Here is a 22093-nt window from a genome sequence, read left to right as displayed (position 1 = left end):
TCTCTCCCCCCTCTCTCTCCCTCCTCTCTCTCCCCCCTCTCTCTCTCTCCCTCTCTCCCCCTTCTCTCTCTCCCCCTCTCTCTCTCTCCCCCTCTCTCTCCCCCTCTCTCTCTCCCCCTCTCTCTCTCCCCCTCTCCTCCCCCCCTCTACTTGCTTATCCCCTTTCATCTCCTCCCCGCTCCTCCCCTCTCCTGACATTCCCTCTCCTCCCCTCCCCTCTCCTTTACTCTTCTCCCCTTTTCTCTCCGCTCCTCCCCTCCCCTTTCCTCTCAGCTCCACCCCTCTCCTTTCCTCTCCTTTCCTCTCCTCTCCTCTCCTCCTCTCTCCATCAGTCACTCTCTATATGGACAGATCCCGATGGACTCAATGGTGCTGGTTAATCGTACAACAGTGCACTCGCTTTCTATATCATACCTGTGCGGTCGCACCCCCTCTATACCCCACCCTTGGAAGACTCACCAACAAAACCCAACCTCCTGTAACCCTCTCTCTCTCCGCGCAGGTAACCTTCGATGCAGTGTTCGACATCGTCACATCTGCCAGTGAGGAACAGGCTGAAAATTTCACCATTAGCGCCTCCAGGTACAAATCGTCTACACCATCCCATCAAACACTCCCAGGGCAGGTACAGCACGAGTTAGATACAGAATATGGCTCCCTCTACATTGCCCCATCAAACACTCCCAGAGCAGGTACAGCATGGGTTAGATACAGAGTAAAGCAACTTCTATACTGTCCCATCAAACGCTCCCAGGGCAGGTACAGCACGGGTTAGATACAGAGTAAAGCTCCCTCTACACTGCCCCATCAAACACTCCCAGGGCAGGTACAGCATGGGTTAGATACAGAGTAAGGCTCCCTCTGCACTGTCCCATCAAACACTCCCACAGCAGGTACAGCACGGGTTAGATACAGAGTAAAGCTCCCTCTACACTGCCCCATCAAACGTTCCCAGGGCAGGTACAGCATGGGTTAGATACAGAGTAAAGCAACCTCTATACTGTCCCATCAAATGCTCCCAGGGCAGGTACAGCATGGGTTAGATACAGAGTAAAGCTCCCTCTACACTGCCCCATCAAACACTCCCAGAGCAGGTACAGCACAGGTTAGATACAGAGTAAAGCTCCCTCTACACTGTCCCATCAAACACTCCCAGAGCAGGTACAGCACGGGTTAGATACAGAGTAAAGCTCCCTCTACACTGTCCCATCAAACACTCCCAGAGCAGGTACAGCACGGGTTAGATACAGAGTAAAGCTCCCTCTGCACTGTCCCATCAAACACTCCCAGGGCAGGTACAGCACGGGTTAGATACAGAGTAAAGCTCCCTCTACACTGTCTCATCAAACCCTCCCAGGGCAGGTACAGCACGGGTTAGATACAGAGTAAAGCTCCCTCTACACTGTCCCATCAAACACTCCCAGAGCAGGTACAGCACGGGTTAGATACAGAGTAAAGCTCCCTCTACACTGTCCCATCAAACACTCCCAGAGCAGGTACAGCACGGGTTAGATACAGAGTAAAGCTCCCTCTACACTGTCCCCATCAAACACTCCCAGGGCAGGTACAGCACGGGTTAGATACAGAGTAAAGCTCCCTCTACACTGTCTCATCAAACCCTCCCAGGGCAGGTACAACACGGGTTAGATACAGAGTAAAGCTCCCTCTACACTGTCCCATCAAACACTCCCAGGGCAGGTACAGCACGGGTTAGATACAGAGTAATGCTCCCTCTACACCTGTAGGAGGTTTGGTTTGGGGTTTGTCTCTGGTCAGTCAGTCGTGTGTCTGAGCTGCCCCAGCCCCATGCGGTTCGAATCGCTTCCCCTTTGGTTCTGACCACCGGACTTATTTACAAGCAACGATATAGACAAACGAGATCAGTGGTTCAGTGCAAAGAAAACCAATGTTTATTAAAATAGAGAACAATTACTATACAGAGAAAATCACTATGGATGCAGCACAATTACACTTAACGGGGGAGGAAAAGCAGACACATCGAGGGAAAATGACTAAAATGATACTTTAGCAATTTCCCTTAACTCCCACTCTTTACACCTATCTAGGTTATCTTGTGATGGGCCAGAAAATTGATGCTCACCAGTCTAGGATGTTGAAACGCCTGCTCCGTGCCCTGTTGCCTGCCGATGTCTTAGGTTTTCACCGCCCCAAAGCAGAGATACCCCAGTAATTTAAACGTAACTGCGGGTATTCTACTTCCCTGGACGGGCTCTTCGTCGACGGTCCTTTTTGTTGGGTTGATGGTAAGGCAGGGCACCGGAGGCGAGGCAGAAGAGAGAGGGAGAGAGAGAGAGAGATGGCTTCCTGAGGGACTAGTTATACCCTTCCCGGTAGCCCTTATCTCCCGTTAGATCAGCTCATTTCTTTTGTCCAATCTGGACATATTGAAACTCATTCAAAAGGTACCGATCTGGGCCCATCGACCTGGATGGCCGGTAATCGGTTTTACTGATCTCATCAGTGTTCCCCTTTGTCCAACTGGTTTCGTGATGGGTCCATTCCAGTCTGAATGCCCCGTTGATCGTTTTGAAGTTTTTAGGTAAACAGTGATGATGTTCTCTATACGAAGGCCTGAATGCGGCTGAGCTTGTCCCACTACATATTCAATAGGCCCTGACTGCTGTTGATTGTTTGTGCAAACAACCTTGGTGGCTTTTAATCAGAGGCCCGAATGCCACTGGGTTTGCTTCGAATGCATAAATGCAGGAGGTCTGTCTGCATTCGAGTTCTGGAAAGTTCCTTCTCACAGTCATCAGAATACAAGCTGTCAGTCCAAACTGAAACTTACAGGCTTTGGCCATGAGGCTGACCACAGCCATCTTGTTGTGCCCTGGATTTTAAACTCAGTCCAACCAGTGTTTCTTTAATAAACCAAAAGTAAATCTTCGGGGTAGACATGAAATTTGCGAATCCTTTCAGTCCCCCCTAGGATACTTAAACTTGCTTGAAGTGTCCAATCAAGGTGAGCAAGATTTCTGACCCCCCACAAACAACCTTCCCCTATATTTATCTATCCACGATCCCCCGACACATACATTCCCCTTACTTAGAGAAAACCGCAGTGCACGACAGGCATCTATCAATAGAAAATATGATCTGTTACAATAATCCAAGCACGGAGGGGGTCCTATACCCCTCCACTACTTGGGACATCATAAAACTTTATTACAACACACAATGTTTAATAAAATTAACATCAGGCCAAAACCGTATTTATTAAAAATAATGAACAGAAGGAACGAGCTTTATTAAAACTTGCAAACAGATCTGCCATCACTCGGCAGTGATATGACACAAAGCTCACATGGGTGTTTCTTCTTCCACCCGGGCACACTGGTCCTTCCACAACCTTTTCGCTTTAAATTCTACCTCGGGACCCTTTCTCCTACACTGGACACAAACAATGTTCCATCAAACACTCCCAGGGCAGGTACAGCACGGGTTAGATACAGAGTAAAGCTCCCTCTACACTGTCCCATCAAACACTCCCAGGGCAGGTACAGCACGGGTTATATACAGAGTAAAGCTCCCTCTACACTGTCCCATCAAACACTCCCAGGGCAGGTACAGCACGGGTTAGATACAGAGTAAAGCTCCCTCTACACTGTCCCATAAAACACTCCCAGCGCAGGTACAGCACGAGTTAGATACAGAGTAAAGCTCCCTCTACACTGTCCCATTAAACACTCCCAGGGCAGGTACAGCACAGGGTTAGATACAGAGTAAAGCTTCTTCCACACTCCATTCGCCCACCCTCTTACCGCACGGCGATTAGAGGTGGGGGTGGCAACTGGCCAAGGACGGCTCCAAAGCTCCCACACTAACCCGATCCCCTCTCCGTCTTTCGGATGAGACGTTAAACCAAGGCCCCATCTGCTCTCTTACTTGGATGTAGAAGATGCCATGGCACTATTTCGAAGAAGAGCAGGGGAGTTCTCCCCGGTGTCCTGGGGCCAATATTTATCCCTAAATCAACATCACTAAAACAGATTACCTGGTCATTATCACATTGCTGGTTGTGGGAGCTTGCAGTGCGCAAAACGGCTGCCACATTTCCCACATTACAACAGTGACTACACTTCAGGAAAAAAAATGACTTCATTGGCTGTAAAGCGCTTTGGGACGTCCTGTGGTCATGAAAGGTGCTATAGAAATGCAAGTCTTTCTTTCCCTCTCTCTCCGCAGCGAGAATCCTTTGAGAATCACCAACGAGAGCTCCTTCACTCGTACAATGCGCCTTCGCTACGCGGTGGATATCGCGGCCTCGGGGTGAGTGAGCGAGCGATGGTCGGTACGCGGTGGATATTGCGGCCTCGGGGTGAGTGAGTGAGCGATGGTCGTTACGCGGTGGATATCGCGGTCTCGGGGTGAGTGAGCGAGCGATGGTCGGCGGGAGGGCGGTGCAGAGGAAGGGGGGAGAACGGGAAGCGAGGGCGAGGAAACTCTCAGATTTGGCGCCTGACCAGCGACTCTCCTACTCTGTCATTGCCCTTCCTACTTCTCTCCCGCTCCCCCTCCCACACCCGCCATCTCCTCGCCCAGTGGGAGAAAACTTACCCTCTCCCTGATCTGGGAATGGGGGAAGTGGCAGATCGGGGAGCGGCCCCATTTCAGCGAATCTCACAGCACGGGAAGAGGCCACTCGGCCCATCGTGCCTGTGCCGGCTCTTTGAGAGAGCTCTCCAATTAGTCCAACTCCCCCCTGCTCTTTCCCCGTAGCCCTGCAAATATTTCCCCTTCAAGTATTTATACAATCCCCTTTTGAAAGTTACTATTAAATCTGCTTCCACCGCCCTTTCAGGCAGCGCATTCCAGACCACAACTCGCTGCCAAAAAAACTGTTTCCTCATCTCCCCTCTGGTTCTTTTGCCAATCACCTTAAATCTGTGTCCTCTGGTTACCGACCCTCCTGCCACTGGAAACAGTTTCTCCTTATTTACTCTGTCGAAACCCTTCATGATTGTGAATGTCTCCATTCAATTTCCCCTTAACCTTCTCTGCTCTAAGGAGAATAACCCCAGCTTCTCCAGTCTCTCTACATAACTGAAGTCCCTCATCCCTGGTACCATTCTGGTCAATCTCCCCCTTAAACTTCTCTGCTCTAAGAAGACCAATCCCACCTTTCTCTAAGTCTCTCTGCATTTCCTGCCTACTTTAAAGGCACTGGCTCCCGCAGACGAATAGCCACCCGCCGAATTTGCGATGGGGGGCGGAGTCGTGTCTTAAGGCTCGAGCAAGGCTCGCAAGGGGAGTCGCGGTGTGTCGGCCCTCCGTGCGAGGGCTGCCGCCGTTACGGAACCGGTGCACCGCCATCATGCCTCGGCCCGCCCCCCCCGCCCCCCAGTCGGTGCGGGTTCAGACGCTCTGCGAGGGTCGATCACGAGGCTTTCACTTTCTCCCGTAGGCTCGAGTACACGCGGCACATTAACTTCACCGCTGGACGACGCGACGCACGGCTGGTCAAACACTCCTATAAGGTGAGGCGGCCTCATTGCAAACTCGGTCTCGGACTCTGGGTACCTGTCACCCATATTGAGACTCCATTTTGAGCTGGTGTCGCCCCTCGGGGCCTCCATTTTGAGCTGGTGTCGCCCCTCAGGGCTCCATTTTAAGCTCGTGTCGCCCCTCGGCTCCATTTTGAGCTGGTTTCGCCCCTCGGGGCCTCCATTTTGAGCTAGTTTTGCCCCTTGGGGCCTCCATTTTGAGCTGGTGTCGCCCCTCATGGCTCCATTTTGAGCTGGTGTCGCCCCTCAGGGCCTCCATTTTGAGCTGGTTTCGCCCCTCGGGTCTCCATTTTGAACTGGTGTCACCCCTCAGGCCTCCATTTTGAGCTGGTGTCGCCCCTCGAGGCCTCCATTTAGAGCTGGTGTCGCCCCTCAGGGCTCCATTTTGAGCTGGAGTCGCCCCTCGGGGCCTCCATTTTGAGCTGGAGTCGCCCCTCATGGCTCCATTTTGAGCTGGTGTCGCCCCTCAGGGCCTCCATTTTGAGCTGGTTTCGCCCCTCGGGTCTCCATTTTGAACTGGTGTCACCCCTCAGGCCTCCATTTTGAGCTGGTGTCGCCCCTCGAGGCCTCCATTTTGAGCTGGTGTTGCCCCTCAGGCAACCATTTTGAGCTGGTGTTGCCCCTCTGAGTGATGGGTTGGGGGCTGGTGTCCATCAGGACAGTGTGAAGGAGAGGAAGGATTCGCAGGCTGATTAACAGTCTGGCAGGTTGGCGATGTCATTGCTTTGGCCACCATGGCCGTAACCACCTCTTTAATCAGCCAATGGGGCGGTGGGAGGGGAGGGATTAGTCCTGTTCAGCAGGGAAAGATCCCATGGACCCATACGGCAAGGGAGGGGGGAGGAATGGACAACTCTCACCCACCAGATGGGAGTCTCCCCGGCCCAGACCTGGGAGTACAAATACACAAACTAAAATTAGTGATGTAGGTTAATAAGGCCATAAAAAAAAAAGCAAACCTAACACTGGGATTTATTTCTAGAGGGAGAGAATTGAAAAGCAGAGAAGTGATCTTAAACTTGTATCGAACCTCAGTTAGACCACACTTGGAGCACTGTGCTTATTTCCGGTCTGGTTAGACCACACTTGGAGCACTGTGCACTGTTCTGGTCTGGTTAGACCACACTTGGAGCACTGTGCACAGTTCTGGTCTATTTAGACCACACTTGGAGCACTGTGCACAGTTCTGGTCTGGTTAGACCACACTTGGGGCACTGTGCACAGTTCTGCTCTGGTTAGACCACACTTGGAGCACTGTGCACAGTTCTGGTCTGGTTAGACCACACTTGGAGCACTGTGCACAGTTCTGGTCTGGTGAGACCACACTTGGAGCACTGTGCACAGTTCTGGTCTGGTGAGACCACACTTGGAGCACTGTGCACAGTTCTGGTCTGGTTAGACCTCACTTGGAGCACTGTGCACAGTTCTGGTCTGGTGAGACCACACTTGGAGCACTGTGCACAGTTCTGGTCTGGTGAGACCACACTTGGAGCACTGTGCACAGTTCTGGTCTGGTTATACCACACTTGGAGCTCTGTGCACAGTTCTGGTCTATTTAGACCACACTTGGAGCACTGTGCACTGTTCTGGTCGCCATATTATAAAAAAGGATATAGAGGCACTGGAGAGGGTGCAGGGAAGATTTACAAGGGTTATACCAGAAATGCGAGGGTATACATATCAGGAAAGGATGAACAGGCTGGGACTCTCTTCTCTTGAAAAAAGAAAGCTGAGGGGTGACACAGAGAGAATGTTTCCACTTGTGGGGAAGAACAAAACTAGAGGCCATCAATACAAGACAGTCACCGAGAAATCCAATCGGGAATTCACAAGAAACTTCTTTACCCAAAGAGTGGTGAGAATGTGGAACTCGCTACCACAGGGAGTGGTTGAAGCGAATCGTAAAGATACATTTAAGGGGAGGCTAGACAAGCATATGAGGGAGAAGGGAATAGAGGGTTACGCTGATAGAGTTAAATGAGGAAAGCCGGGAGGAGGCTCGAGTGGAGCATAAACGCCGGCTTGGACTGGTTGGGCCGAATGGCCTGTTTTTGTGCCGTACGTTCTATGTAATCAATTCAGTTCAGTCAGGAGCAGCCCAACTAGAGCGGGCCTTGTGGGAACACAGTATCGGCGGCAGTTACACCGGCGGCAGTGAGTCAGGAGCAGCCCGACTAGAGCGGGCCTTGTGGGAACACAGCATCGGCGGCAGTTACACCAGCGGCAGTGAGTCAGGAGCAGCCCAACTAGAGCGGGCCTTGTGGGAACACAGCATCGGCGGCAGTTACACCGGCGGCAGTGAGTCAGGAGCAGCCCGACTAGAGCGGGCCTTGTGAGAACACAGCATCGGCGGCAGTTACACCGGCGGCAGTGAGTCAGGAGCAGCCCGACTAGAGCGGGCCAGTGTGGGAAGACAGCATCGGCGGCAGTGAGTCAGGAGCAGCCCGACTAGTTCAACAGCAGGGGAGAGAGGTAAAAAGTAATCAAACTGTGACATCACCAGGAAGCAGGGACCCAAAATAAATTTCACAATAGGAACAACCAAAATTGAACAAACCACTAACTACACATACTTGGGCTTAAAAATCAGTTCTACGGGAAACTTCAAACTGGCTGTGAATGAACTGAAAGAGAAAGCAAGAAGGGCTTTCTATGCCATTGAAAAATCAATCCAAATAGAAATCCCAATTAGCATTTGGCTCAAAATTTTCAAATCAGTAATTGAACCAATTGCACTCTATGGCAGTGAGGTGTGGGGACCGCTAACACAACAAGAATTTGCAAAATGGGACAAACACCCAATTGAGATCCTACATGCAGAATTCTGTAAAAGTATCCTCCGGACTCAAAGGAAAACAGTAAACAATGCATGCAGGGCAGAACTAGGCCAATATCCATTAATAATTACTATCCAAAAAAGAGCCACCAAATTTTTGAAACACCTAGAAATGAGCAACCCTCAATGCTATCACTAAGACGCCCTGAAATGCCAAGAGATGACCATAAAGAAGAATACCCTCAGTCAACTAGTCCTGGGACTCAGTGAAGTAACTACTAACACTACTAACAATAACCAGCCCCAGGACAGTGACAGCGTAACACAAAGAATTCGACCCAACACAATCGTCGCTAAGCAAAAGGAAAAATATCTGACATATTGGGCAGAAACAACAAAAACCCAAAGCAAACTCAATTGCTACTTGGCCGTAAACAGACAATACAACATAGCTGATTACCTGACCATGGTTAAGGACAGCAAACTGAGAAAAATCTTGACAATGTACAGACTTAGTGAACATAGCCTGGCGATCGAAAAAGGTAGACACAGGCAGACCCGGCTACCAAGAGAGGACAGGATATGCTCTCACTGCAGTCAGGGAATGGTGGAGACAGAGAAGCACTTCCTCACAGCTTGTAGAAAATATCAGGGCATAAGGGAGAATTTCTACCCAAAATTTACAAAAATATGCCCGGAATTCAGAAATTTGAATCGCGACCAAAAACTCCCATACCTACTAGGGGAACAGAGAAATTGCGTAACACTAGCGGCACACTATGTTACAGCTTGCCATAAACAGAGGGACAACCACTAAATATAAGAAAAGAGTATATATAAATTATATGAATGTATATTTATACACTCAGGGATATATCTGTTTATACACTGTATGGATAGATCTGTATTTTTGTGAACAAACATGAATGTTTTCCGATGCTTTGGCAACATAAGATGTAACTTGTCATGCCAATAAAGCGATTTGAATTGAATTGAATTGATTGGTTGGTGAGTATTTGGTTGGTGAGTATTTCGCTTCTCTTTTTTTTTAAACTTTAACTCTGGTTTATAGTTTCTAAGGTCTCTCTGGTGTAGCATGGACTGTTGGTAAACCAGTTAACTGTAGTGTAATTAGTGGGATTGATTGATTTAATTTAAATTCAATTAATTAAAGGGTAAATCGTGGCAGGACAGCCGGGCCCCGTGATCTGCTCCTCCTGCAATATGTGGGAACTCAGGGACACTTCCTGTGTCCCTGACAACTACATGTGCAGGAAGTGCGTCCAGCTGCAGCTACTGACAGACCGCATTGCGGCACTGGAGCTGCGATTGGATGCATACTGGAGTGTTCACGATGCTCAGGACAATGTGAATAGCACATTTATGGAGTTGGACACACCGCAGGTAGAGGTTGGACAGGAAGAAAGGGAACGGGTGACCAACAGGCAGAGTACTAGGCGCAGGCAGGTAGTGCAGGGGTCCCCTGTGGCCATCCCCCTCTCCAACAGATACACCACTTTGAGTGCTGTTGGGGGGGATGGCTTATCAGAGGAAGGCAGCAGCAGCCAACTTCCTGGTACCAGGGGTGGCTCTGCTGCACAGAATGGGAGGAAAAAGAGGGGTAAAGCTATAGTAATAGGGGATTCAATTGTAAGGGGAATAGATAGGCGGTTCTGCAGCCGCAAACGAGACTCCAGGATGGTGTGTTGCCTCCCTGGTGCAAGGGTCAAAGATGTCTCCGAGCGACTCCAGAACATCTTGGAAGGGGAGGGTGAACAGCCAGTTGTCGTGGTGCATATAGGCACCAACGATATAGGTAAAAAGCGGGATGAGGTCCTAAAAGCGGAGTATAGGGAGTTAGGAGATAAATTAAAAAACAGGACCTCAAAGGTAGTAATCTCAGGATTGCTACCAGTGCCACGTGCTAGTCAGAGTAGAAATAGAAGGATACTTCAGATGAATACGTGGCTAGAGGAATGGTGCCAGGGGGAGGGATTCAACTTCTTGGGACATTGGAACCGGTTCTGGGGGAGGTGGGACCAGTTCAAACTGGACGGTTTGCACCTGGGCAGGGCTGGAACCAAAGTCCTAGGGGGAGTGTTTGCTAGTGCTGTGGGGGAGGGTTTAAACTAAAATGGCAGGGGGTTGGGAACCTGAGCAGGGAGACAGCGGAAAGTGAAACAAGGATAAAAGCAAAAGATAGGAAGGACAAAAACAAAAGTGGCAGTCAGAGAAATCAATGGTTTATATCAAACATGGCCACAGTAAATAATAATTCTAATAGGTCTAACAGCGTTAAAAAAACAAACCTGAAGGCTTTGTGTCTTAATGCGAGGAGCATTTGTAATAAGGTGGATGAATTGGCTGCGCAAATAGAAGTAAAAAAATACGATTTCGTTGGGATTACGGAAACGTGGCTCAAGGAAGGCCAGGACTGGGAACTCAACATCCAGGGGTATTCGATATTCAGGAAAGATAGGCAAAAAGGAAAGGGAGGTGGGGTAGCATTACTGGTTAAAGAAGGGATTAACACAATTGTAATGAAGGATATTAGCTCTGATGATGTGGAATCTGTATGGATAGAATTGAGAAATACTAAGGGGAAAAAAACGTTAGTGGGAGTGGTTTATAGACCTCCAAACAGTAAGGCGGAGGTTGGGGATGGCATTAAAAGAGAAATTAAAGAAGCGTGCAATAAGGGCACAGCAGTCATCATGGGTGACTTTAATCTACATATAGATTGGGCCAACCAAATGAGGAACAATACTGTGGAGGAGGATTTCCTGGAGTGTTTACGGGATGGTTTCCTGGACCAATATGTCAAGGAACCAACCAGAGATCAGGCCATCTTAGACTGGGTATTATGTAACGAGAAAGGATTAATTAGCAATCTTGTTGTATGAGGCCCCTTGGGTCGGAGCGATCATAATATGATCGAATTCTTCATTAAGATGGAGAATGAAGTAGTTGACTTGGAGAATTGGGTCCTCAATTAAAATAAAGGAAACTATGATGGTCTGAGGAGCGAGTTGGGTAGGATTGATTGGGGAATGGCACTCAAAGGGTTGACGGTGGATAGGCAATGGCAAACATTCAAAGACCGAATGGATGAACTACAGAATTTGTTCATCCCAGTTTGGCATAAAAATAAAACAAAAAAGATGACCCAACCGTGGCTAACAAGGGAAATTAGGGATAGCATAAGGTCCAAGGAGAGGGCATATAAATTGGCCAGAAAAAGCAATAATCCTGAGGATTGGGAGCAGTTTAGGATTCAACAAAGGAGGACAAAGGGATTAATTAAGAAAGGGAAAATAGAATATGAGAGTAAGCTTGCAGAGAACATAAAAACTGACTGTAAAAGCTTTTATAGATATGTGAAGAGAAAAAGATTGGTGAAGTCAAACGTAGGTCCCTTGCAGTCAGAATCGGGGGAATTTATAATGGGGAACAAAGAAATGGCAGACCAACTAAATACATATTTTGGTTCTGTCTTCACAAAGGAGGACACAAATAACCTCCCAGAGATGCCGGGGAACATAGGGTCTGATGAAAGGGTGGAACTGAAAGAAATCAGTATTGTAGGGAAATGGTGTTAGGAAAATTGATGGGACTGAAGGCCGATAAATCCCCAGGGCCTGATAATCTACATCCCAGGGTACATAAGGAAGTGGCCCTAGAAATAGTAGATGCATTGCTGGTCATCTTCCAGAACTCGATAGACTCTGGAACGGTACCCATGGATTGGCGGGTAGCTAATGTTACCCCACTATTCAAAAAAGGTGGTAGAGAAAAGGCGGGGAATTATAGACCGGTAAGCTTGACATCGGTAGTGGGGAAAATGCTAGAGTCCATTGTAAAAGATGTAATAGCAGAGCACTTGGAAAGCAGTGACTGGATCGGACAAAGTCAACATGGATTTACAAAAGGTAAATCATGCTTGACTAATCTACTGGAATTTTTTGAGGATGTAACTGGTAAAATAGATAAGGGAGAACCAGTGGATGTGGTGTATTTGAACTTTCAGAAGGCTTTCGATAAGGTACCGCATAAGAGATTAGCGTGCAAAATTAAGGCACATGGGATTGGGGGCAAGGTATTGACTTGGATAGAGAACTGGTTGGCGGACAGAAAGCAAAGAGTTGGAATAAACGGGTCATTTTCTGAGTGGCAGGCAGTGACTAGTGGGGTACCGCAAGGATCGGTCCTAGGACCCCAGCTGTTCACAATATATATTAATGATCTGGACGAGGGAATTGGATGTAATATCTCCAAATTTGCAGACGACACAAAGCTGGGGGGGAGGATATGCTGTAAGGAGGATGTCGTGAAACTCCAGCACGATTTGGACAGGTTGGGTGATTGGGCAGAAACATGGCAAATGCACTATAATGTGGATAAATGTGAGGTTATCCACTTTGGTGGCAAAAACAGGAAGGCAGATTATTATTTGAATGGTAATAGATTGGGAGAAGGGAAAGTGCAAAGAGACCTGGGTGTTCTTGTACACCAGTCGCTGAAGGTAAGCATGCAGGTGCAGCAGGCAGTTAAGAAGGCAAATGGTATGTTGGCCTTCGTAGCAAGAGGGTTCGAATACAAGAACAAGGATGTCTTGCTGCAGTTGTACAGGGCCTTGGTGAGACCACACCTTGAGTATTGTGTGCAGTTTTGGTCGCCTTACCTGAGGAAGGACGTTCTTGCCATGGAAGGAGTGCAGCGAAGATTCACCAGGCTGATACCTGGGATGGCAAGAATGACGTATGAGGAGAGATTGTGTCGATTGGGCTTATACTCACTGGAGTTTAGAAGATTGAGAGGGGATCTCATCGAAACCAATAAAATTCTGTCAGGCCTGGACAGACTAGATGCAGGAAGGATGTTTCTGATGGCCGGGGAGTCCAGAACCAGGGGTCATAGTCTAAGGATAAGGGGTAAGCCATTTAGGACTGAAATAAGGAGGAATTTCTTCACCCAGAGAGTGGTGAACCTGTGGAATTCTCTGCCACAGAGGGCGGTGGAAGCCAGTTCATTAAGTATATTCAAGAAAGAGTTGGATATATTTCTTAAGGCTAAAGGGATCAAGGGATATGGGGAGAAGGCAGGGACAGGATACTGAATTTGGATGATCAGCCATGATCTCATTGAATGGCGGAGCAGGCTCGAAGGGCCGAATGGCCTACTCCTGCTCCTATCTTCTATGTATCTATGTATCTATATATCTATTTGTCATATATGCAGCAGACGTGTGTACTGCACAATGAAATGTTGATTTTTACATTTTTACGAGATAAAAATAATTTATTTATTTATTAATCCTCTGAATTCACTTGCCGGAATCTTTGCGTATGGGGCGGGCAATGGGTGCGATTCGAACCCTGGTTCCTTTCCCGAATTCCGATCCCGGGAACATTAACCGGAGGCAGGAGGTGGGGGGGAGGTGTTCGCGACCTTTGAGCTTCACCGTGATTCCATTGTTGTTGCAACATTTGCAGGTGGAAAACCTGGGCCGCAGGTCCCTCCCGATCGGGGTGACGTTCACGGTCCCGGTGAGAGTGGGCGCCCGCTTGCTCTGGAACGTCACGGTCTCCGAGAGAAAGCCGGTGAGTGCGCGGGAGACAGTTAAAAGAGCGTACCCTTATCTCGAGGGCGGAGGTGAGTTTCTGCCGCCGTTCCATTCGCCCGTCACGAGTTACGGCCACTTTTCCTCAGCCCGTGTTTACTTAACAGCAATTGGGACTGAAGAACATCGGAACGTAAGAGCGGGAGTCGGCCACTCGGCCCTTCGAGCCTGCTCCGCCATTCAGTAAGATCATGGCTGATCTTCAACCTCAACTCCGCTTTCCCGCCTGATCCCCATATCACTTGATTTGCTTAGTATCCAAAAATCTATCGACCTCTGTCTTGAATATACTCAATGACTGAGCCTCCACAGCTCTCTGGGGTAGAGAATGCCAAAGATTCACAACCCTCCGAGTGAAGAAATTTCATCTCAGTCCTAAATGGCCGACCCCTTATTCTGAGACAGTGACTCCTGGTTCTGGACTCCCCAGCCAGGGGAAACATCCTCCCTGCATCTACCCTGTCAAACCCTGTCAGAATTTTGTGTGTTTCAATGAGATCATCTCTCATTCTTCTAAACTCTAGAGAATATAGGCCTAGTCTACTCAGTCTCTCCTCATAGGACAACCCTCTCATTCCAGGGATCAATCTAGTGGACCTCCGTTGGACCGCCTGTAAGGCAAGTAGACCCTTCATTAGGTAAGGAGACCAAAACTGTAGACTTCTCCATGTCTACACTATCGAGTCTCCTTTTGTTGTTTCAAAGACCTCGATCAGATCACCCCTCAATCTTCTAAACTCAAGGGATTACAAGCCTAGTCTACGCAGCCAGTCCTGGTAATTTAACCCTTTCAGCCAGCGGTACGATTCTGGTGACTGTGCGCTGCTCCCCCTCCGGGGCCAATATATCCTTCCTGAGGTGCGGGGCCCAGGACTGAATACAGTTACTCCAGATAGGGGTCTGACCAGAGCTTTCTATAAACTGTAGCGTAACTCCCACCCCTTTGTAGCCCTGCCCCCGAGATAAAGGCCAACATTCCAGCAGCCTTTTCGATTGCTTTTTGCTCCTGACCACATCGACAGGTAACAACAATTCGCATTTATATCGCACCTTTAACGTGGGAAAACCGTAGCAAGGCTCTTCGCGGGAGCGATAATCAAACAGAATTTGACACCGAGCCACATAAGGAGATATTAGGACAGGTGACCAAAAGCTTGGTCAAAGAGGTAGGAGAGGTAATTCCAGAGCTCGGGACCCAGGCAGCTGAAGGCACGGCCGCCAATGTTGGAGTGATGGAAATCGGGGATGCTCAAGAGGCCAAAATTGGAGGAGCGCAGAAATCTCAGAGGGTTGTAGGGGCTGGAGGAGGTTACAGAGATAGGGAAGGGGCGAGGGTCATGGGAGGGATTTGAACAGGAGGATGAGATTGTAGGAGCTGGAGGAGTTCAGAGAGATAGGGAGGGGGCAAGGGCCATGGAGGGATTTGAACAGGAGGATGAGAATTGTAGGGGCTGCAGGAGTTCAGAGAGATAGGGAGGGTGCGAGGGCCATGGAGGGATTTGAACAGGAGGATGAGAATTGTAGGGGCTGGAGGAGGTTACAGAGATAGGGAGGGGGCACGGTGCAATGGAGGAATTTGAACAGGAGGATGAGAATTGTAGGGCTGGAGGAGTTCAGAGAGATAGGGAGGGGACAAGGGCCATGGAGGGATTTGAACAGGAGGATGAGAATTGTAGGGGCTGGAGGAGGTTACAGAGATAGGGAGGGGGCAAGGTGCAATGGAGGGATTTGAACAAGAGGATAAGAGTTGTAGGGCTGGAGGAGGTTACAGAGATAGGGAGGGGGCGAGGGTCATGTAGGGATTTTAACAGGAGGATGAGAATTGTTGGGGCTGGAGGAGGTTACAGAGATAGGGAGGGTGCGAGGGCCATGGAGGGATTTGAACAGGAGGATGAGAATTGTAGGGGCTGGAGGAGTTCAGAGAGATAGGGAGGGTGTGAGGGCCATGGAGGGATTTGAACAGGAGGATGAGAAATGTAGGGGCTGGAGGAGGTTACAGAGATAGGGAGGGGGCGAGGGCCATGGAGGGATTTGAACAGGAGGATGAGAATTGTAGGGGCTGGAGGAGGTTACAGAGATAGGGAGGGGGCGAGGGCCATGGAGGGATTTGAACAGGAGGATGAGAATTGTAGGGGCTGGAGGAGGTTACAGAGAGATAGGGAGGGGGCACGGTGCCATGGAGGGATTTGAACAGGAGGATGAGAATTGTAAGGGCTGGAGGAGTTCAGAGAGATAGGGAGGGGGCACGGTGCCATGGAGGGATTTGAACAGGAGGATGAGAATTGTAGGGGCTGGAGGAGGTTACAGAGATAGGGAGGGTGCGAGGGCCATGGAGGGATTTGAACAGGAGGATGAGAATTGTAGGGCTGGAGGAGGTTACAGAGATAGGGAGGAGGCGCACTGCCATGGAGGGATTTGAACAGGAGGATGAGAATTGTAGGGGCTGGAGGAGGTTACAAAGATAGGGAGGGTGCGAGGGCCATGGAGGGATTTGAACAGGAGGAAGAGAATCGTAGGGCTGGAGGAGGTTACAGAGATAGGGAGGGGGCGCGGTGCCATGGAGGGATTTGAACAGGAGGAAGAGAACTGTAGGGGCTGGAGGAGGTTACAGAGATAGGGAGGGTGCGAGGGCCATGGAGGGATCTGAACAGGAGGAAGAGAATCGTAGGGCTGGAGGAGGTTACAGAGATAGGGAGGGGGCGTGGTGCCATGGAGGGATTTGAACAGGAGGATGAGAATTGTAGGGCTGGAGGAGGTTACAGAGATAGGGAGGGTGCGAGGGCCATGGAGGGATTTGAACAGGAGGATGAGAATTGTAGGGCTGGAGGAGGTTACAGAGATAGGGAGGGGGCGAGGGCCATGGAGGGATTTGAACAGGAGGATGAGAATTGTAGAGGCTGGAGGAGGTTACAGAGATAGGGAGGGGGCGCGCTGCCATGGAGGGATTTGAACAGGAGGAAGAGAATTGTAGGGGCTGGAGGAGGTTACAGAGATAGGGAGGATGCGAGGGCCATGGAGGGATTTGAACAGGAGGAAGTGAATTGTAGGGGCTGGAGGAGGTTACAGAGATAGGGAGGGGGCGAAGGTCATGGAGGGATTTAATTAGGAGGATGAGAATTGTAGGGCTGGAGGAGGTTACAGAGATAGGGAGGGGGCGCCGTGCCATGGAGGGATTTGAACAGGAGGAAGAGAATTGTAGGGGCTGGAGGAGGTTACAGAGATAGGGAGGCTGTGAGGGCCATGGAGGGATTTGAACAGGAGGATGAGAATTGTAAGGGCTGGAGGAGGTTACAGAGATAGGGAGGGGGCAAGGGCCATGGAGGGATTTGAACAGGAGGAAGAGAATTGTAGGGCTGGAGGAGGTTACAGAGATAGGGAGGAGGGCGCGCTGCCATGGAGGGATTTGAACAGGAGGATGAGAATTGTAGGGGCTGGAGGAGGTTACAGAGATAGGGAGGGGGCGCGCTGCCATGGAGGGATTTGAACAGGAGGAATAGATTGTAGGGGCTGGAGGAGGTTACAGAGATAGGGAGGGGGGCGCGCTGCCATGGAGGGATTTGAACAGGAGGAAGAGAATTGTTGGGGCTGGAGGAGGTTACAGAGATAGGGAGGGGGCACGGTGCCATGGAGGGATTTGAACAGGAGGAAGAGAATTGTTGGGGCTGGAGGAGGTTACAGAGATAGGGAGGGGGCGAGGGCCATGGAGGGATTTGAACAGGAGGATGAGAATTGTAGGGGCTGGAGGAGGTTACAGAGATAGGGAGGGTGCGGCTGCCATGGAGGGATTTGAACAGGAGGAAGAGAATTGTAGGGCTGGAGGAGGTTACAGAGATAGGGAGGGGGCGCGGTGCCATGGAGGGATTTGAACAGGAGGATGAGAATTGTAAGGGCTGGAGGAGTTCAGAGAGATAGGGAGGGGGCAAGGGCCATGGAGGGATTTGAACAGGAGGATGAGAATTGTAGGGGCTGGAGGAGGTTACAGAGATAGGGAGGGGGCGCGGGCCATGGAGGGATTTGAACAGGAGGATGAGAATTGTAGGGGCTGGAGGAGGTTACAGAGATAGGGAGGGGGCGCGGGCCATGGAGGGATTTGAACAGGAGGATGAGATGCTAATTTGGTGACATTCTCTCCTTTGTGCCCGTCCCTCACCAGGGCAACCGCTCAGTGTGCCAGCCCGCCGTGGAGAGCGTGGCAGCGCCGGAGGGAGTGATGCCGGGGGACCCACGAGACTACATCGTACTGGTAATAACTAACACTCTTGGAAAACGCAGAAGTGGGGGTGGGAAGGGGATCATAGAATCATAGAACGATACGGCAAGAATGAGGCGGTTCGGCCCATGCCGGCTCTTTGGTAGAGCTATCCGGTTAATCCCATCTTTTCCCCTTCAAGTATTTATCCAATCCCAGTTGAAAGTTACTATTGAATCTGCTTCCACTGCCCTTTCAGGCAACACGTTCCAGATCACAACATCTCGCTGTGTTTCCTCATCTCCACTCTGGTTCTTTTGCAAATTATCTTCAATCTGTGTCCTCCTGCCACTGGAAACAGTTTCTCCTTATTTACTCTATCGAAACCGGTCAGGATTTTGAACGCCTCCATTCAGTCTCCCCTTAACTTTCTCTGCTCTAAGGAGAACAATCTCCGCTTCTCCAGTCTCTCCACATAACTGAAGTCCCTCATCCCTGGTGCTGTTCTGGTCAATCTCCTCTGCACCCTCTCCAAGGTCTTGACCTCCTTCCTAAAGTGTGGTGCCCAGAATTGAACACAACACTCCAGCTGGGGCCTAACCAGTGTTTTAAAAAGAGTTTAGCAATAACTTCCTTGCTTTTGTACTCTCTGTCTCTATCTATAAAGCCAAGGATCCCGTATGCTTTTTAACAGCTTTCTCAACTTGTCCTGCCACCTTCAAAGGTTAGTGCACATACACCCCCAGGTCTCCCTGTTCCTGTATCCCCTTTAAAATTGTACCCTTTAGTTTATATTGCCTCTCATTGTTCTTCCTACCAAAATGTATCACTTCACACTTCTCTGTGTTAAACTGCATCTGCCATGTGTCTGCCCATTTCACCAGTCTGTCTGTGTCCTGAAGTCCTGAAGTCTGTTGCTGTCCTCCTCACTGTTTTACTACATTTCCGAGTTTCGTAAACTTTGTAATGGTGCCCTGTGTTCCAAAGTCCAGGTCATTAATATATGTCGAAAAGAGCAGTGGTCCCAATACTGGGGGACACCACTGTATACTTCTCTCCAATCTGAAAAAAGAACCGTTCCCCGCTGCTCTCTGCATTCTGTCCCTCAGCCAATGTCGTGTCCACTCTGCCTCTGTCCTGTAATCCCGTGGGCTTTAATTTTTGCTGTAAGTTTATTATGCGGCACTTTATCAAACGCCTTCTGAAAGTTCTCCTAAAGTCTGCGACTCTCCTCGACATTTCGGGTCAGCTGCCTGGGGAAACGCTCGGATGTTTTATCATGGGGAACGGCCCTTTTATCTCCCACGGCCTTCACCGCGTGCAAGGCGGCAGCCATTTAACTCTGAACCTGGCGGGGAAACGGTCTGCCCTTCCTCGGGGGGGGGGGGCGGCGGGGAGTGGATGCGAGACAGCCGAGTTTGTCCATTTCCGCGGACGGCAGATTCCGGTGGCCCGCACTCGGCAGCCCACGTGAGTTAAAATGGCGCCCAGGGGACTAACCGCGCTGTCGGACTTTACATCCACACCCCCCTCCCCCAACCCACACACCTCTCCCTACCTGGAGGGCCTGGGGTCACGGAGACTCGCACTGTTGAGGATTCCGCCGGGCGGGTAGGGATGAAATGGCATTGCTGGGAGTGGGAGGGGCTTAGAGATTCACATGAGTGTCCGATAACCCAGCCCCTCATCTTCCTTCCTCGCCAGGACTGTGGGATCGCACTCTGCACGGTGCTGAGGTGCGACCTAGCGGCATTGGAGCATCATGGGATGGTGATTTTCGACGTCCAGGGAGAGCTGATGTCGCCGGCAATCGCAGAGGTACGCGTTTGACCTCCCTCCCTCCCTCACTCGCTCGCTTGCTCCCTGCCTCCCTCCCTCGTGCACTCCCTGCCTCCCTCCCTCCCTCCCACCCTATCTCACTCCCTCCCTCACTCACTCCCTCACTTGCTCCCTCCCTCACTCCCAACCTACCTCACTCCCTCCCTCACTCTCTCGCTCCCTCACTCGCTCCCACCCTACCTCACTCCCTCCCTCACTTGCTTGCTACATCCCTCACTCGCTCCCTCCATCACCTACTACCACCCAACCTCCCTCCCTCGCTCGCTCCCACCCTACCTCCCTCCCTCACTCACTCGCTCCTTCCCTCCATGCATACGCCCCTCCTGCTCGCCCTCACTTGCTCACTCCTTGTATCTCTCGCTCCCACTGTCCCTCACTCCCTATCTCGCTCCTACTCTCCGTCCCTCGCTCACTCCCGTCCTCCATCCCTCGCTGCCTCCCAGACTCGTTGCCTCACTCCGTCCCTTGCTGTGTACTGAGGGAGCGCCGCACTGTCGGAGGGGCAGTGCTGCGGGAGCGCCGCACTGTGGGATGGGCAGTACTGAGGGAGCACTGCACTGTGGGAGGGGCAGTACTGAGGGAGCGCCGCACTGTCGGAGGGTCAACACTGAGGGAGTGCCGCACTGTCGGAGGGTTAGTACTGAGGGAGTGCTGCACTGTCGGAGGGGCAGTACTGAGGGAGCGCTGCACTGTCGGAGGGACAGTACTGAGGGAGAGCTGCACTGTTGGAGGGACAGTACTGAGGGAACGCCGCACTGTCAGAGGGGCAGTACTGAGGGAGAGCTGCAATGTAAGAGGGGCAGTACTGAGGGAGCGCTGCACTGTCGGAGGGACAGTACTGAGGGAGAGCTGCACTGTCGGAGGGACAGTACTGAGGGAAAGCCGCACATTCAGAGGGGCAGTACTGAGGGAGCGCTGCACTGTCGGAGGGGCGGTACTGAGGGTGCACTGCACTGTCGGAGGGACGGTACTGAGGGAGAGCTGCACTGTGAGAGGGGTAGTACTGAAGGAGCGCTGCACTGTCGGAGGGGCGGTACTGAGGGAGAGCTGCACTGTCAGAGGGACAGTACTGAGGGAGAGCTGCACTGTCAGAGGGACAGTACTGAGGGAACGCCGCACGGTCAGAGGGGCAGTACTGAGGGAGCGCTGCACTGTCGGAGGGGCGGTACTGAGGGAGAGCTGCACTGTCGGAGGGACAGTACTGAGAGAGAGCTGCACTGTCGGAGGGGCAGTACTGAGGGAGCACTGCACTGTCAGAGGGGCAGTACTGAGGGAGAGCTGCACTGTGAGAGGGGCAGTACTGAGGGAGCGCTGCACTGTCGGAGGGGCAGTACAGAGGGTGCGCTGCACTGTCGGAGGGGCGGTACTGAGGGAGTGCTGCACTGTCGGAGGGGCAGTACTGAGGGAGCGCCGCACTGTCGGAGGGGCAGTACTGAGGGAGCCCCGCACTGTTGGAGGGGCAGTACTGAGGGAACACCGCACTTTCAGAGGGGCAGTACTGAGGGTGCGCTGCACTGTCGGAAGGGGCAGTACTGAGGGAGAGCTGCACTGTGAGAAGAACAGTACTGAGGGAGCACTGCACTGTCGGGGGGGCTGTACTGAGGGAGGGCTGCACTGTCGGAGGGGCTGTACTGAGGGAGCGCCGCACTGTCGGAGGGGCAGTACTGAGGGAGGGCTGCACTGTCGGAGGGGCAGTACTGAGGGAGCGCCGCACTGTCGGAGGGGCAGTACTGAGGGAGCGCTGCACTGTTGGAGGGGCAGTACTGAGGGAGCACCGCACTGTCGGAGGGGCAGTACTGAGGGAGCGCTGCACTGTTGGAGGGGCAGTACTGAGGGAGCGCAGCACTGTCGGAGGGGCAGTACTGAGGGAGCGCTGCACTGTTGGAGGGGCAGTACTGAGGGAGCACCGCACTGTCGGAGGGGCAGTACTGAGGGAGCGCTGCACTGTCAGAGGGGCAGTACTGAGGGAGCGCTGCACTGTCGGAGGGGCAGTACTGAGAGAGAGCTGCACTGTCGGAGGGGCAGTACTGAGGGAGCACTGCACTGTCAGAGGGGCAGTACTGAGGGAGCGCTGCACTGTCGGAGGGGCAGTACAGAGGGTGCGCTGCACTGTCGGAGGGGCGGTACTGACGGAGTGCTGCACT

The 22093-nt window shown here is 51.3% G+C and overlaps 1 protein-coding gene across 1 annotated transcript in view; it reads left to right on the top strand.

Annotated features, from left to right (window-relative positions):
• The window catches only part of LOC147095432 (integrin alpha-X-like), a 245987-nt gene that overhangs the window by 206218 nt on the left and 17676 nt on the right, over positions 1 to 22093 (top strand). The window contains exons 21-26 of the mRNA XM_085973634.1: positions 454 to 582; positions 4207 to 4290; positions 5426 to 5498; positions 13794 to 13901; positions 18075 to 18164; positions 19815 to 19928. Of these exons, the coding sequence (XP_085829760.1) occupies positions 454 to 582; positions 4207 to 4290; positions 5426 to 5498; positions 13794 to 13901; positions 18075 to 18164; positions 19815 to 19928 (598 nt within the window). The remainder of the gene's footprint in view (positions 1 to 453; positions 583 to 4206; positions 4291 to 5425; positions 5499 to 13793; positions 13902 to 18074; positions 18165 to 19814; positions 19929 to 22093) is intronic.

Source organism: Somniosus microcephalus, unplaced genomic scaffold (assembly GCF_052327205.1).
Source record: "Somniosus microcephalus isolate GS21.2 unplaced genomic scaffold, FLI_Smic_1.0 unresolved_chr1, whole genome shotgun sequence".
Taxonomy (NCBI): domain Eukaryota; kingdom Metazoa; phylum Chordata; class Chondrichthyes; order Squaliformes; family Somniosidae; genus Somniosus; species Somniosus microcephalus.
Note: the sequence above shows the minus strand (reverse complement) of the source record. Positions and strands in the feature narration are given on the sequence as shown.